At 35.5% G+C, this 15,399-nt stretch overlaps 1 protein-coding gene across 5 annotated transcripts in view; it reads right to left on the bottom strand.

The window, feature by feature from the left end:
• The window catches only part of KANSL1L (KAT8 regulatory NSL complex subunit 1 like), a 112,943-nt gene that overhangs the window by 35,904 nt on the left and 61,640 nt on the right, over positions 1-15,399 (bottom strand). For all 5 annotated transcript variants that reach the window (XM_031451848.2, XM_031451845.2, XM_031451847.2 and 2 more), the window contains one exon: positions 10,205-10,409. In XM_031451848.2, the coding sequence (XP_031307708.1) occupies positions 10,205-10,409 (205 nt within the window). The remainder of the gene's footprint in view (positions 1-10,204; positions 10,410-15,399) is intronic.

Below are 15,399 nucleotides of genomic sequence, written 5' to 3'. Positions count from 1 at the left end.
AGCAAAAAAAATTAAAATAACTTTAGAAACTATGTGAAGTTTTAATAATTATTAATATTGGCTGAGATTTCATAGGGAGAAATAGTCTGAAACAACTCACACAGCATTCAAATCAGATGTTTTACTCAAGCTCATGAAAGAAGTAGTGTTAAGACTTAGCATTAACACTTAAAAGAAAACTGTAAGTTCATACTTATATTTATGTAAATAGTGCATCTTTTCATCCCACTTTGTGTTTCAGTTTCCCCACAGGAAATGTGGCATGAATATTAAATAAGAAATACATGTATTCATAAGTTGAAACAGTACCTGGCACATGATAATTGCCTAATAAATATTAGCTACTATTATTTCACAGTCTTATTAAAGATTAGTATTGTTAAAAAGGGTAAAAATAAGTAAAGATGTATACGAATTTATGCTTTTTATTAATTTTGCCCAGCAAAGGGATCATAAGCTCTGCAAATAATTATTCTAAGTAATTATTCCAATCCTTTTACTTCTATTTGTTTCATCTCATTGCTCTGGCAGAACAAGTAGTGTAACAGCTGCGTGTAGAAATATGGCGGATAAAAAGGGTACGTAGTGAACTCATAGATCTGGCTAAGGAGGTTTCTAGGCAGAATGTCTAAGGTGCCAGTTGGTTCATTTAATTGCCTGTGATGAAGTATGGATGGAGTAATGAGCTTCAAAAAAGGGTAAATAAGTTTTCAAGTAGAATTTAGAGGAAATATAGAGCCAAGACTTGCTAGGTTCAAAAGTAAGACTGTTTCTCATTTCTGGCCACTCCAGACAGCAAGACAAAGTTTAAATCCTCTGTGACCTCAGTGTCAAGATCTTGAGGGAAAGACTGGAAGACCCTTTGTTAAAACTTTAGAAAGGTCTGAGACATGTTTGTAGGTACTCACGTCTAGGCAAAAGGGCTTCTAAGAATCTTAAAGGCATGCTTCAATAATCTTCTCTATTACACAAAAGTGCTATTAAGTATCTTAAGGAAAATTGTCCCAAAGCAGCCTCACACAAAGTCTAAAATCAGGAAGGGCCTATGTTGAAGAGTTATATAGATATGACTGTTGTCCAATGGAGTTTATTTCAATGTGATACATAGATATTCCACAAAGTTTTTAGACTTGAACCTAGACTAACACAGAAATAGCTCAAAATGACAAGGCCTCTAGGCCTTCAGTCTTTTATAGGTAGGAAGCATGCTGAGAAAACAAACACATATGCAAAAAGGGCCCTTTTTTAATGAAAAATAAAAGGTGACTCGGGAATGCAGCCAAGAGCCCACAGGGCAGAGCTAACAGCTACAAAGAACCACTTCCAGAGGAACAGGCCCACATTAACAAACCTGCAACATGTGTCTAATTGTGTATTTCTCTCTCTCTCTCTCTTTTTTTTTTTTTTTTTGTGGGAAGGAGTACTTAGGTTTATTTATTTATTTACTTTTTAGAGGAGGTACTGGGAATTGAACCCAGGACCTCGTGCATGCTAAGCATGTGCTCTACCACTTTGAGCTATACCCTCCCCTCCTAACTGTGTATTTCAGAACTGCTAAACTTCTCCCATTTCTCCCTGTCTGAGCAGTGTTTATTCTCAGTATTCCTGCCTGACTATTATATGTTGGGTATGCATAGAGAAAATAATTTATAACATTAGTTCACAAATCTTTCAATTCAGAGAAACCATACTTGAGGAGCTACACCCAAAGAACCACACCTGAGAAGCCATACATAAAAAGTCTCAATTCAGGAACCTGGACATGGTTTAAAATAATGAAATTCAAGATGTTAAGCCTGAGCCTAATGAGGTAATGTGATGAGACTTTAGAGGCCTTCAGGGGAAAGGGTTAGGTAGTTTTTACATATGAAAGAGATGTCAATAACTGGGATCAGAAGATGGACTGTGGTAGGTAGTCCCCAGTAATGGCTCCCAATGAATCATGTCTCCCAGTATTCTTGCCCTTGAATAGTCCCTCCCACATTAAATCCTACACTGATTCACTTTAATCAATAAACTCAACCGAAAAGCACTGCATGAATTCTAGATCTAAGTCTGAAGAAGAACTGGCAGCTTTCATATTTGCATTTTTGACAGTGTGGGCCACCATGTAAAACAACCCTGCTAAAGAAATCATGCCCCACACAGAAAGGCTGAGGACACTACATGGAGAGAGAAAGAAACCCAAAATTCCAGCCCACCCAAGACCCCAGATGACTCCAGCCCCAGTCACCATCTTACTCCAACTGTATGAGAGAACTTAGACAAGCCTGGAAGAACTACTGAGGGTAATTCATGGACTCATGAATGATAATTATAAACTATTTTTAAACCAATAAATTTTGGGATGGTTTATTATGTAAAAATACATGACCAAAATAAGAAAGATAGGCTAACTCTGAATGTGTAGCATATACTCATGCCCACTTCTATGATGAAAAAGATATACAGCATGAACCTTTGCATATTACATACATGTGGTCATCACCATTACCATGGTCAAGATACGAAGTAGTTCCAACAACCCAGAAACCTTGGTTGTACCCCTTCCTGGTCAACTCCTACGCCTTACACTGAAGTAATCACAATTCTAATTTCTGTCACCACCAAGTTTTGTCAATAGTTATCACAGAGTATGTATTCTCTTCTTTCACTCAACATAATGTCTGCGAGATAGATCTATCTAAGTTATTGGATCAGTAGCTATCTCTTTTATTGCTGTATTAGATACTACAATGCTCCTGCTGATGGACATTTAGACTGACTTCTGATTGGAACTTTAATAAGTAAAGCTGTTATAATAATTCTTATATAAGACTTTTTATGTACAGATGTATTCATTTCTCCTGGGAAAGTTCCTAAGAGTGGAACTGCTGAATTATAAGAATGGATGTGTGCAGTGGTATTTCACTGTAGTTTTAGTTGCATTTCCTTGATGAGTAATAACTTTAAACACGTTTTCATATACTAACCGACCATTTGGATATTCTCTTTTACGAAAGATCTGTTCAAATATTATGTTTTTTTTCATTTAAAAGAAATTCTTACTGTGGTAAAATACACATAAAATTTACTATTTTAACCATTTTAAAGTGTACAACTCTGTGTTATGCCTAGTTTTAATTGGATGGTTTGTTATTGTCTCTTTTTTTTTTTAAAGAAATATATATACAGTCAGGATATGAAATCTTTGTTGGAGAAATATATATACACACGTATGTAGCAAATGTCTTCACTCAGTTTATACTTTATTGACTTTCTTAGTGCTGTCTTTAATGGAAATAGGTTTATAATTTTCTTTTATGATTAGTGTAGTTTGTATTCTGTTTAAGAAGCTACCTCAAAAGACATGAAGATATTCTCCTATATCTTCTAGCTGTTTTCTTCTAGCTTTATTATTCTCCTTCCACATTTATGTCTATAATTCACCTTCCTCTTTCTTGAGGGTTAGTACTTGTTTGTAGGTGAACAGCTCTACCAGCCCACTTCCTGCCTGTAAAATTTTTAGGGTCCAACAACGTTCTTTCATTTTGTCCAGTTTCTGTCCCTTTCAGTCTAGGCTGATAGTGTTCTGTTGATACAACATTCTCAAAAACATAGTGGGTCTCCCCGGTATGTCAAGAGGATCTGTATCATTAGACAACGAAGTTCTGCTGAGATCTTTTCCTGGTTTCAGCTAAGATCCCTGAGTCACTTGCCTAATCTCTTTGTAAAACATTTGTCCAGCCACACTCTTGGATTCTTCCCAGAGCATGCTACATAATGTTTTGGAGTAGGATGATAATTTCCCAAATTATCAAGTTCTGGTCGCTTTTTGCTTAACAATTCCTTCCTCAGTTTATCTTTTTCCTCCCATATTTTACTATAAACTAAGGAAAAACCAGACTGAAAATTCCACACTTGATAATTTCCTCAGCTAAATATCTAAGAGTTCAATGCTTACAAGTCCTATTCTCCACTCAGCAGTAGAATATGATTCAGCCAACTTTTTCTACCACTTTAAAACAAGGATCACCTTTCTTCCAGTTTCTAATAACATTTCTTTCTGAAATCTTACCAGGAGCATCTTTAACATTCATATTGCTTTCTAGTAACATTCTGTTCATGACAATATATGTATTCTCTAAAATGACAGCATCTTTGTCTTCGATCCTCCTCACTTTCTTCTGGGCTTTCACCAGAATCTAGGCTCTTTTTTTTTTTTTAATCACATACTTCAAAATTCTTCCAACTGGTAGCCTATTTCCCAATTCCAAAGTCGCTTCCACAGTTTTAGGTAACTGTTAAAATAGTACCCTACTTCCTGGTCCCAAACTCTATTAGTTTCTTAAGGCTGCCATAACAAACTGCCATAAATTGGTCGGCTTAAAAATCACAGAAATTAATTTTCTCACAGTTCTAGAGGCCCAAAATCCAAAACTGACGTGTTAGCAGGGCCAAACTCCATTTGAAGGCTCCAGGAGAGACTTACTCCTTACATCTTTCAGTTTCTGGTGGCTTCCGGTGTTCCCTGACTCATAGTACCATAACTCATCTTTGCCTCTGTCCTGTGAGGGAGACTGTGAGGAATAATCTGTCCCCCCCCCTTCCCTTAGCTCCTGGGTTTTGCTGCCAATCTTCAGTGCTCCTTGGCCTACAGAAGAGTAACTCTGATCTGAGTCTTCATCTTCACATGGCATTCACTCTGTATGTATGCAACTGTGTTCAAACTCCCCTTTTTATAAGGACACCAGCCATACTGGATTAGGGCTTACCCTAATCACCTCATCTTCACTAATTACATCAACAACAAACTTGTACCCAAATAAGCTCACGTTCTGGGGAACTAGTAGCTAGAATTTCAACATAGGAGTCCCTGGGAACACAATTCAACTCATAACAGTCACATTCATAGGTACCAGGAGTTACAACATTGACATAACTTTTTCTGCAGGGTCAAGGGGGGGACAAACAACTTTGCCCAGTATAGTTGTTTGTTTTTTTTTTTTTCTTTCAACACTTTAAATATTTCATTCTACTCTTTTTGCTTGCGTGGTTTCTGATGAGAAGTTAGCTGTAATTCTTACCCTTGTTCTTCTATAGCTGAGGTGTTTTTCTAAGATACTTTCCATCTTTGGTCTTCTGCAGTTTGACTATATTATGCCTAAGTATTTATTTATTGGTATTTATACTGCTTGATGCCCTTCTGCTTGAGTTTCCTGAATTTATGCTTTGGTGCTTGTCTAATGAGTCAATACTTTGGAAAATTCTCATGTATTATTGCCTCAAATATTTTTTTCTGCTCTGTTTTCTTTCTCCTCTTGATATTCCAATCACACATCTGATACACCATCTGAAATTGCCTCTGAAATTGTCCCCAGGTTCTTGGATGTGCTGTTCTGTTTTATTCATTCCTTTTTCTCTTGCATTTCAGTTTGTAAAATTTCTATTGACCTACCTACACTTGCTGGTTCTTTCCTCAGCCATGTCCAGTCTACTTATGAGCCCACGAAAAGCATGATTCATTTAGGTTACAGTGTTTCTGATTTCTAGCATTCACTTTTAGCTCTTCTTAAGAATTTCCGTCTCTCTGCTTACATTACCCATCTGTTCTTGCATGTTTTCTACTTTATCCATAAAAGACATTAACATATTAGTTATTTAAGAGAATTCCAACATCTTTGCCGTATTTGAGCCTGGTTCTGATGATTTCTTTGTCTCTGCAGACTTTGTTTTTCCTAACATGCCCTGTAATTTTCTGTTGAAAGCTGAACAGATGTCTTAGAACCTGAGGTAAACAGGCCTCTATTGTGAGGTGTTAAGTTAATCTAAGAGTTTGAGTGGGACTGTGTTTAATGTCAGCTGTAGTTAATAAAGGTGCCAGAGTCCAAATTCCTCCAGTGTCCTTGTTTTTGTCTCCCCTGTTAAGTACTTCTCTTCAGACAGAGTCTACATCTTGCAGCTGTAACCCACTGTTACTGGACTGGAGTCCTGCTGGCGTGGTGGTAAAGTATGGGGGAGAGAAAGTGTATTTACTGTAGTAGCATAACCTACTATAACCTTATGATTAAATCTGTTTTTTGGTGGTCTGTGTCCCTGATCTGTGACTTTAACAAGTGAGACAGAAGGCTATAGGGCAGAACTGCTTCTCTCTCAGGTGGACAAGGCTCTGGTAAAGTTATTTTTTGCTTTTGTTTTCTGAAGAGTAAGCCTTACAACAGACAATGCTCTGGGCTTATTTCATAAAGGTTACCCTTTCCCTTCTATGCCAGAGCCACTAGGGACCCTTCTTGGCTCCTCACTGTGAGGTGAGGGGTGCCTGGAGGTAAAGTCCATGAAAATGTGAAGGGGTAGGGCTTCCTAAGTCTGTGGTCTCCAGGAGTTCTCCACTCTCAGTCTCAAGCAGTTCATCAGAATTACCATTTAAATGTCCCTGCCAGTTAGTTTATAATTGCCACAGCTTCTGCTCCAGGGAAGCAGATCTTGGCTGTGACTCTCTGGATCTGCCTATCTCTCTGTATTTCAGGGTGGCAGTTTGCCCTGAAACCTCAGTTCTCTCATGGGTTCGTGAAAAGGCACTGAATTTCAGTTTGTTCACATTTTTATTGTTAGCACGGACAACTTGTAAGCTCTTTACATGATGGAGCTGAAACCGGAAGTTCTGCTAATGTCTTTAATAGTATGATGACTTTTCTTTTTTTTTTTTTGGTAATCTGTACACATGTTTGCTGCAATGAGAATGATGGTCAGTGAACTGTCTTCTGTATGCTACCTAGTAGTGGAAGACTCCCACCTCTCTCCATTGCCCTTGTACAAGCTTTTCCAAACCAGTACTCTATCAGGGACTTAAGCACTAGAGAAAATAATGGATGCTACAAAGCTAATACCATTCTAGAGGCACAGGAATTAATTTATTGCATAAAATGGATGCCTTAGCCATTTTACCACTTAATATTTCAATCTGTATTTCCTAAAATTAGGGTGTTTTCTTACATAACTGCAAAACATCACACTCAGGAAATTCAACATTGATACAGTATTTTTATATAATCTACCATCAAAAGTCCAGTTTTCTCAATTGTCCCAATAATATTTTCCCGCCAAAAGAATTGTGATCTGGATCATATATTCATTCAGTTGCCATATACCCTTTTAGTCTCTCTTTCAATCTGAAACAGTTCCTCAGCATTTCTGGGCCTTTATGACATTGAGTTTTGTTTTGTTTTGTTTTTTAAGAATACAGCCCAGTTGTCATTTTTTAACAGCATGTCTCTGATTCGGGCTTTGTCTGATGTTTCCTCATGATTAAATTCAGGTTATGCAACGCTGGTCAGAATACTACATAGTGATATTGTATCCTTCCTACGTTAGTTTTGATCACTCAGGCAAGATCATTGTAGGTTCTCCACCACATAGTTATGACAATATAAATAACCTGCTCCTCATCAAACTTTTCTTCAGTCCTGACCCCAGAGTTTTCACCCACTGATTATTCCTACCTAAACAATCTTTACTATGACTATTGCAATGATTCTCTAATTTCACTGCTCACTCGCATTTATTAATCAGTATCCTACTCTATGGAAAAGTCTTCAGCTTCCCCTTTTCATCTCTCTCTCTCTTTCTGTCTGTCTATCATCAGGATGGATTCATGGCTTCCTATTTTTTCATTCATTACTGTCCTTCGTTAGTTTGATTCTCAAAGAGCCCCAGATTTGGCCAGCGGCAGCCTCTTCAAACCAGCCCCTGGGGTTTTTTGACATGCCCCCATCATTAACACTTCCTTGCATTCTGGTAACAATAAAGTATTCCAGCCACATCTTCTACCCTCCCTCCCCCAACCCTAGAAATCAGCCATTTCTCCCAAGATCCCTGTTTGGTATTAGAAAACAAGAATAAGTGCCACATGTTCCCACTGCTATCACAGGAAGTTTGAGTCTAGATCTGTCATATTCAGTTTGGTAGCCATTATCCAAATGTGGCTATTCAAATCAAAATTAATAAAAATGAAGTAAATTAAAAATTCAGTTCCTCAGTTGCACTAGCTACACTTCATGTGCTCAATAGTTACATGTATTTAGTAGCTACCATATTGGACAGCACAGATAGTTACAGAACATATCATTCCAAGTTCTATTTGACATTACTGTTCTAGAACCTTTCATAAAGCAAATCAAGAAAACACACACAACCTCATATGTTCTCACTCTCCATTGCCTAGTATCCTCCTATATTCTACTACATTAATTTTTTCACATATTAAATAATAATTTATTGAGCATATACTATTGAACAGTTACTGTTCAAGGCCCTGTAGGTTCAGAAATACACAATTCCTGTTCTCTAATTTCTTACAATGTAATGAGAAGACAGAAAAATGAAAGGATTCTTATTATAAAATAATGGATTATTATAATACAGGGTGCTACATCAATATATACCCCATAGTGGAGATTATCAAGGATGGCTTCCTAAGAGAAATGACATTTATTAAATTTAGAAAGAAAAAAATATTATCCTAGATATCTGGGGGTTATGTTTGGGACATTTGCTGTTCTCCATCATTTTTCTATCTTAGTTTCAATTACTAAAGTGCTTTCTTTATTTCCCCCATACCCTTTCAAAAGTCTGTTTATCTTTCAAAGCTCATCTTCTACAATGCATTTCTTAATATCTAACCAGACAAAGCCCCTTCCCCGCCCCTCAAATATACTATCTTTACTGATTTTAAGTACACAAAATATTTGGGTTATTTTTGTTGTTCTCAATGTAAGAATGGGTAAAAATATGAGCTTTGGAATCAGACTTACTGCTTACCAGCTATATGACTTTGGGCAAGTTACTTAATCTAACCTCAATTTCTGCATCTAAAGGTGGGATTAATAATGCCTCATAGTTACACGTTTGAAGATTAAATAAAATAATGTACTGAAAATGCTTAGCACTATAACTAGAATATGATAAATTATATGATCCACTAGTAACAATAATATTAGACTTGTTTCTTCCCTTGTTTGCTAAAAGTCTTAAATTTTTTCACACTTTTCCAGGTCAATCTTTACATTTTCAAGGCATATATAGTATTTTAGGAACAATGAGCAAATCCCCTAAACTATTCAAGCATACTTCTTCCAGTCAGGCATATTCATTCATATGTAAAATATTTTTGATGGACAAGTTTATTTATAACTATGAAATTATAAAATCAACTTCAAAAATATTATTTATCTATTGCTTATTTAGTAAAAATCATTAAATAAAATACAATTTCACATATAAAAACTTTACATAAAATATTTTCCTATTAGGTTGATTAATTATGTAAAATTGCTTAAAATTCTAAACTAAAAGTTAATTTAACAAATTTCAAGTTGGAGGAGCATACTAATAATAGCTGAAATACTAAATGGCAAAAATCAATCTATTAATAAAAATTAATTTGTCAGAATTCACATTCCTATTTATAAAAGGATTCTATAAAACCAAATTTAAAACTGGTTTCTAAAGAAACAAAGCATTTTGACATTTATAGAAATATATTTTAAACAGTAATATAGTAATAATCAAAAACAATATTTAAACCAAGGACAATTTCTCTCCTCTGATGTATTATTTTAAAATACAATAGGGAAAAAAAGCATGTATACAAAGAGAGCTAGAGACAACTTATTCGGCCCTCCATCACAGTTTGTTTAGTTATGTACAGAAAGATGTACAGCTGACACGTTGCTAATAAGTGAAGAATATGCTTTCCAAGGTGAACACTTTTAACGAAGTATATTTTATTTGTAAAAAGTGTAAGCATGGACATCTAAAATTACATTGCTCATATTCTAGAAAAAGGAGTGCTTGCCAAGTTTAACAAATACCAGATCTAAAAGGGAGAGCAACATCATTTCCTCCAAAATAACTGAGAGCCCTACAGATTTTCTTTACTGTTTTCTTTACTAAGCAAAAGACAAATACATAATATACTTACGTTTTCCTTATTACCCTTACCAGTAAAATTTTAAAGTCAACTTGATACCTAATTTTCTTTCAAATTAGTTTAAGCATAATAATGGATTTAAAAAATGGAAATGTTAAGCTTCAGAACACACTGCTATGCTTAAAAAATTATTAAATCCCACTTATTCTAAATAACTGTGTATAATCCATAACCTCTTATTTGTGAACTATATTGGCAGTAAAATCTTTATTTATGTTTTCCCAAAGATGACCTTACCTGAGGAGTCCAATAAAAAGCAGGGCTCAGTCTGTAGAGTTTTCGTTTGTGGAAACTCTGAAGTGGCCTTGTTCGAGCTGCTGTATTCATGATAGTCAAGGATGGAGATTTCAATCTTGTCCTGTCTTTTCTCCTTTTCTTACTGTGCTTCTGGTTAAGTAACCAGCTACTGGAGGAGGAGAACTCATCTAAATTCTCTGAAGCACTGAAATGCCATGAAATAATTGGGGAGTAGAGGGGATAAGATAAAACAAAACAAACAAACAAACAAAAAGACAAAGAAAACTAAATGTAAATTGCCTTGATCTATTATCAGAAGAGTATTAATTTTAGCGAATGTTGTGGTAACAATTGGTGAAAGAAACAGTATTAGTGGGAAATTCCATTTCAAGTTATGAAAATAATTTCTTCTTCTATTTTCTCCTGCAAACCAAATATCCCATAGGTTAGAAATGCTCATATGAATTCACTAGTACAGTGTAAATGTTCGCTGTAAATTAATAATTCACAAATTCAACACTGTTGAAACTACATCAAATTCTTTTTGCATAAGGGTGACATTACACAGGACTGAAGGTTTTAAAAGGGCTGAAGTCTTATGACTGCATCATTAGTTGCTCTTTTATAAGTATTACATATCATTTCAGTAAATTTTGACACAAAGATGCCATCCTATTATATTTTAAGAATGTTTTTCAAACTTCTGACAACATGGAAGCCACAATTATAAAATAATAAAACAGGTCACACAAACTACACATGAAAATAAGCATAAGTTTATAATTATTCTTCATATTAATTTTTAAGCATATTTAAGTATTTTAAAACTTCAGAGCATCAGGAAGAAGTTAATGCTTATTGCCACATAAATTTAATCTTCATTTATGCCAGTATATTATATACAAAATAATTCAGGTTTTTGGGCACTATAACATACCAATTTCAACTTTATTAATATAGACAAAAGCTAGTCAGCTTAGCATTCTAAGATCAACAAGTGAATCTGCTGTACGTGTTATTACTATTCAACATATAAATACCAAATGTGCTATTTGGTTCAATTAGAATTAGTGTTTAATGGTAAACATATGGTTTTTCCATAGGAGTATTATTTGTTTTGAATATTTATGGCTGCTATAAAATGTTCTATCATTTTGTAGATAAAGCAAGTAATTCAAGAATGCTTTAGATAGTAATAAGAAACCAGAAATAAAAGTACCTGAATGGCTTATGTTGGTGAGACCAAGAGAATAATAAAATATGGAATTTGGTGACTACAAATACCTAATTGAGTATGTAATATTGGCCAGATCAGTATAGGGAAAGGAACTGATGACAACTATTCCACTTTTAAAATACAAACTTTAGTCTCCAGAGAGCTCTAGCCCCGATGTTTTAATTCTCAGTTAATAAACGTTCTAAAGATAGTCTATCTGAGAAATGTTTAAGATATACTGATACTTTCAAATTAACAGGTCCAATCTCATATCCTGATGTTACTTTCTGTGACATATCATATATATTACTATGAAAAACCTGAAGTGTATGAGTGCTAAATAACAGTCTACGCTTGAGAAACAAACGATGGACCTGGGCTGTCATGTCAAGGGTGAGCAGAAGGCACAGACAATAGCCAATATCAAATTAGGTAGTAAGCAGGTCAGGTGGCTGGCACAGAAGTGAACCAAGGTCAGGAGGAAGACAGGTTTCTGTAGGTAGTTAGTGTTAGAGCAGATCACATCAGGAGGGCTAGGATCCAGGAAGGTAGGAGTATATCCAGCACAAAAGGAGGCCCTTCTAGCAAGTTAGAAACAACTTTAGGCAGACCATACTGGCTCTTTAAAAGAGATGATGCTTGGGTAAGGTCTAGGGAAAACAAAGAGTTTTTATTCCAGTAGCCTGAAGCACAGTTAACTAGCTCTTCCCTCTATTCAGGACTCTAATTGTTAATGGCCCTTAGTTTCCCCTTCCCCACAGGAAGTTCAGCCATAAAGAAGGTGAGCCGCCATCTGCCCACTGAATAACAACACATAGCTTTTGAACCAATGAGAGGCTCACAGGAGGGCTTAAAGATAACTGAAAAGCTTGTCATTTGTCTCACTAAATCTAATATTTTCAAGTTTCAAAGGTGACTGACACATTATCATAGGATAAAGCTAACCAAGGTTAATTTGGCACATAAATCACTTTTATAAGTAACTGATGAGGCTATTGTAAAGGGTTATTGCAAATCACTGATAAGTTCGCTTATTCTGCACAAGGTTTTACACTAAACAGAGGGTCAACCAATGAAACTTATTGAAAAGCAGAACAAGAGGAAAATTATGAAGAAATTCCTTGGAAGACAACACAACCCTGCTCATAAGACCCTATAATCTAAGACTTTTTTTCCCCAGGAGATAATAATACAGTATCTAGGTAACTAACTATTAAGTAAAACAGGAATAAAGATATCATTGCTAAACCAATATAAGATACCATCATTACATGACACTCTTTTAAAAAAAAATCTTAATAGAAGCAAGACGAAGAGGAGGAGGAGAAAATGCAGGAGAGAAAACATTTCAGTAAGAGATAAGGCTTAGTTTTCCCACTGAGTTGTGGGTTCACCTAGGAGACCCCAGAAATTAAGGACGCAATGGGCCATTGTCAAGTACTGTCACCTTATAATTATCAAGACAATTATCAATAAGTATCAAAACACAATTATCATTGGACTTTTGAAATAGCATGCTTAGAAGTGGGACAGTACCAGGTGAGGCAACAAATTATACTTCTTTAGATTTCTAACTGGAAGCTTTTGCTCAGAGAACAATAAAAATCCAATAGGATAGCCTAGATCGTTCATGTTATAGGCACATGGCACAACTTAGCTTTAAATAAATTAAATAATAGAGGAGGGGGAAGCAATGAGTGTGGGGTTTTAAGTTTATACCTTTCTCCATTTCCAGTATCACTCCCCTAATCCAAGTTATTTTGTGCCAGGATTACTCCAATAGCCTTGTAACTGGTCTCCCCTCATCCATACTTTTTTCCTGCCAGTCCGTCCTGCACCAGTCTTTTGGGAAAACAAATCTGGTCTGTCTTACCCTTTCCGTGCATCCCCACACTGTTTAAAATCTCTCAAAGCCTTCCCACTGCTCTTAAGAAAAAGACTTAAATCCTTAATGTGAAAGACCCTGGTTGGTCTGCCCCGCCCCACTGTTGCTCTCCGGCCTCATCTTGCATCACTCTCCCTCTTGTTCCCTAAGCGCCAGCCATGCTGCCTCCTTTCATTTCACATAACTCACACTCACTGCAGTGCAAGACCTGTTTATACCACTTCTGCTTCCTGGAATTTTCTCACACACATAATTCCCAATAATTATTTGGCTCTCAGTTCAAAAGTCAGCTCCTCAGATAAGCATCTGAGCTCTTACAAAGTCTCTCCAAAGCCCATGTCAAATCCCTTTACAAGCTCTGAGAGCACCATTCATCTTTCCTTCAAGCATTTTTCATGGAGATGATTTTACACTGATTTGTACAAACATTGACTGTTTTCCTCCTTTTCTAGACTACAGGCAGTGCAGAGACTGTGTCTGCTTTATTTCCCTGTGTCAGAAGTTCTTGATACTATACCTTGCATACAGCAGATGCTCAACAAATACTCACTGAATGGAGAAATATATACATGTACGTTGTCAGATTTATCATTCCAGTCTACGCTTTGTACAGTGCATGCACAACATACACTGCAACTAAAGAACTAGTTTAGTGAATGAGTAAACACTGAACATTTTAGCATAAGAGCCAAAAGAAGATCTAAACAGAAGGCTACAAGAGAGTTTTTAGAAAAATAAGTTATACATTTACACTGCCTTGAGCTCCATTCTAAATCTCTAACTTTGGTTTACAAAAGTTAGTTTCTGTTAAGATATGGTGTGTCATATTTTATCTTATAATCAAATATGTCCATCATAAATTTTTAAAAATAATAAACAGATGAGCTATAAGGTGTTTTGATTTGTAAAAGAGAAGTCATGGATAAAGTTTAAAATTTTTCTTCTAATCTAAAAAGTGCAAAATGACGAGTTTTATCTAAGACACTAATCCAAAAGTCATGCGCTCACATTTTATTCACACTGTTTAATTTCCCTAATAGTTACTTAATGACTTTCTGAAATAATTGGTTTTCTATTACAATCCTAGAAAATCTTAGCAGTTAAGATATTTATGGATGATAACAATAGGCATTCAATTTGCTTTTATAGGGTATAATGGAGAACTTCAAGTGAATCTTTTAAATAATATATTCAATATACTCTGATTCCTATGCTCTGATTAACTGCCCAGAAATGAGGCAATTATCTTTTACCTGATATTTTATTATAAATCACTACCAAAGTCAATTTTTGCAAATATTATGTACTTGTATCATAATTAATAAACAAAACAACCTAAAGATATCAGTATATGGGGACATATATTAGCTAATTTCTTGGTGCCATCTTGGTGGTGGTGGTAATGGTGAATGGATATGGAAGAACAGTCTCATTTCAATCTAGTTTTTAATAAACCCAGTGAAAGATAGTCTAGGATTTTTCACAGTAAATTATTCAAGTATTTCATAACCTTTTGCCTAACAAATTGTGTTCTTAGAAGACTGGAATAATCGTTATAACACTCTGCTCAAATGTATTTAGTAAATAAGAAACTTTTGGGCCTGGTTATAAATTAAGAATGCTAAAACCATAAAAGACTCAATGAAGTTGTTCTTCTCTTTTATTCTCAAGGAATAGCAGCAGAGAATAAGTAAGTAACAGAATTTAAAAACATTGTTTTAGGCCAGTAGTTTTCAACATTTCTATCACATTAACCCACTGTTATACCGAACACACTTAAGAAAAAGTAGAAATCAACAATGGAGAAGACAATTAAATTAAGTATTCTGTAAGAGATTATACGCATACACAAATACCCACACTTGCTGTACTGGGTTGAACAGGGTCTTCACAAAATTTATATCCACCAGGAACCTCAAATTGTCACCTTACTTGGAAATACTGTCTTTGCTGATGTAATTAGGTAAAAGAGGTCATACTGGGTTAGGGTGGACTATAAATTCAATCACTGATGTCCTTATAAGAAGAGAATTAAGGAGACCCACCCAGGGAATAATGCCATGTGAAGACAGAGGAGAAAAGGTCTACAAGACA

The sequence above is a fragment of the Camelus dromedarius genome, chromosome 4, assembly GCF_036321535.1.
Source record: "Camelus dromedarius isolate mCamDro1 chromosome 4, mCamDro1.pat, whole genome shotgun sequence".
In the NCBI taxonomy this organism is placed as follows: domain Eukaryota; kingdom Metazoa; phylum Chordata; class Mammalia; order Artiodactyla; family Camelidae; genus Camelus; species Camelus dromedarius.
Note: the sequence above shows the minus strand (reverse complement) of the source record. Positions and strands in the feature narration are given on the sequence as shown.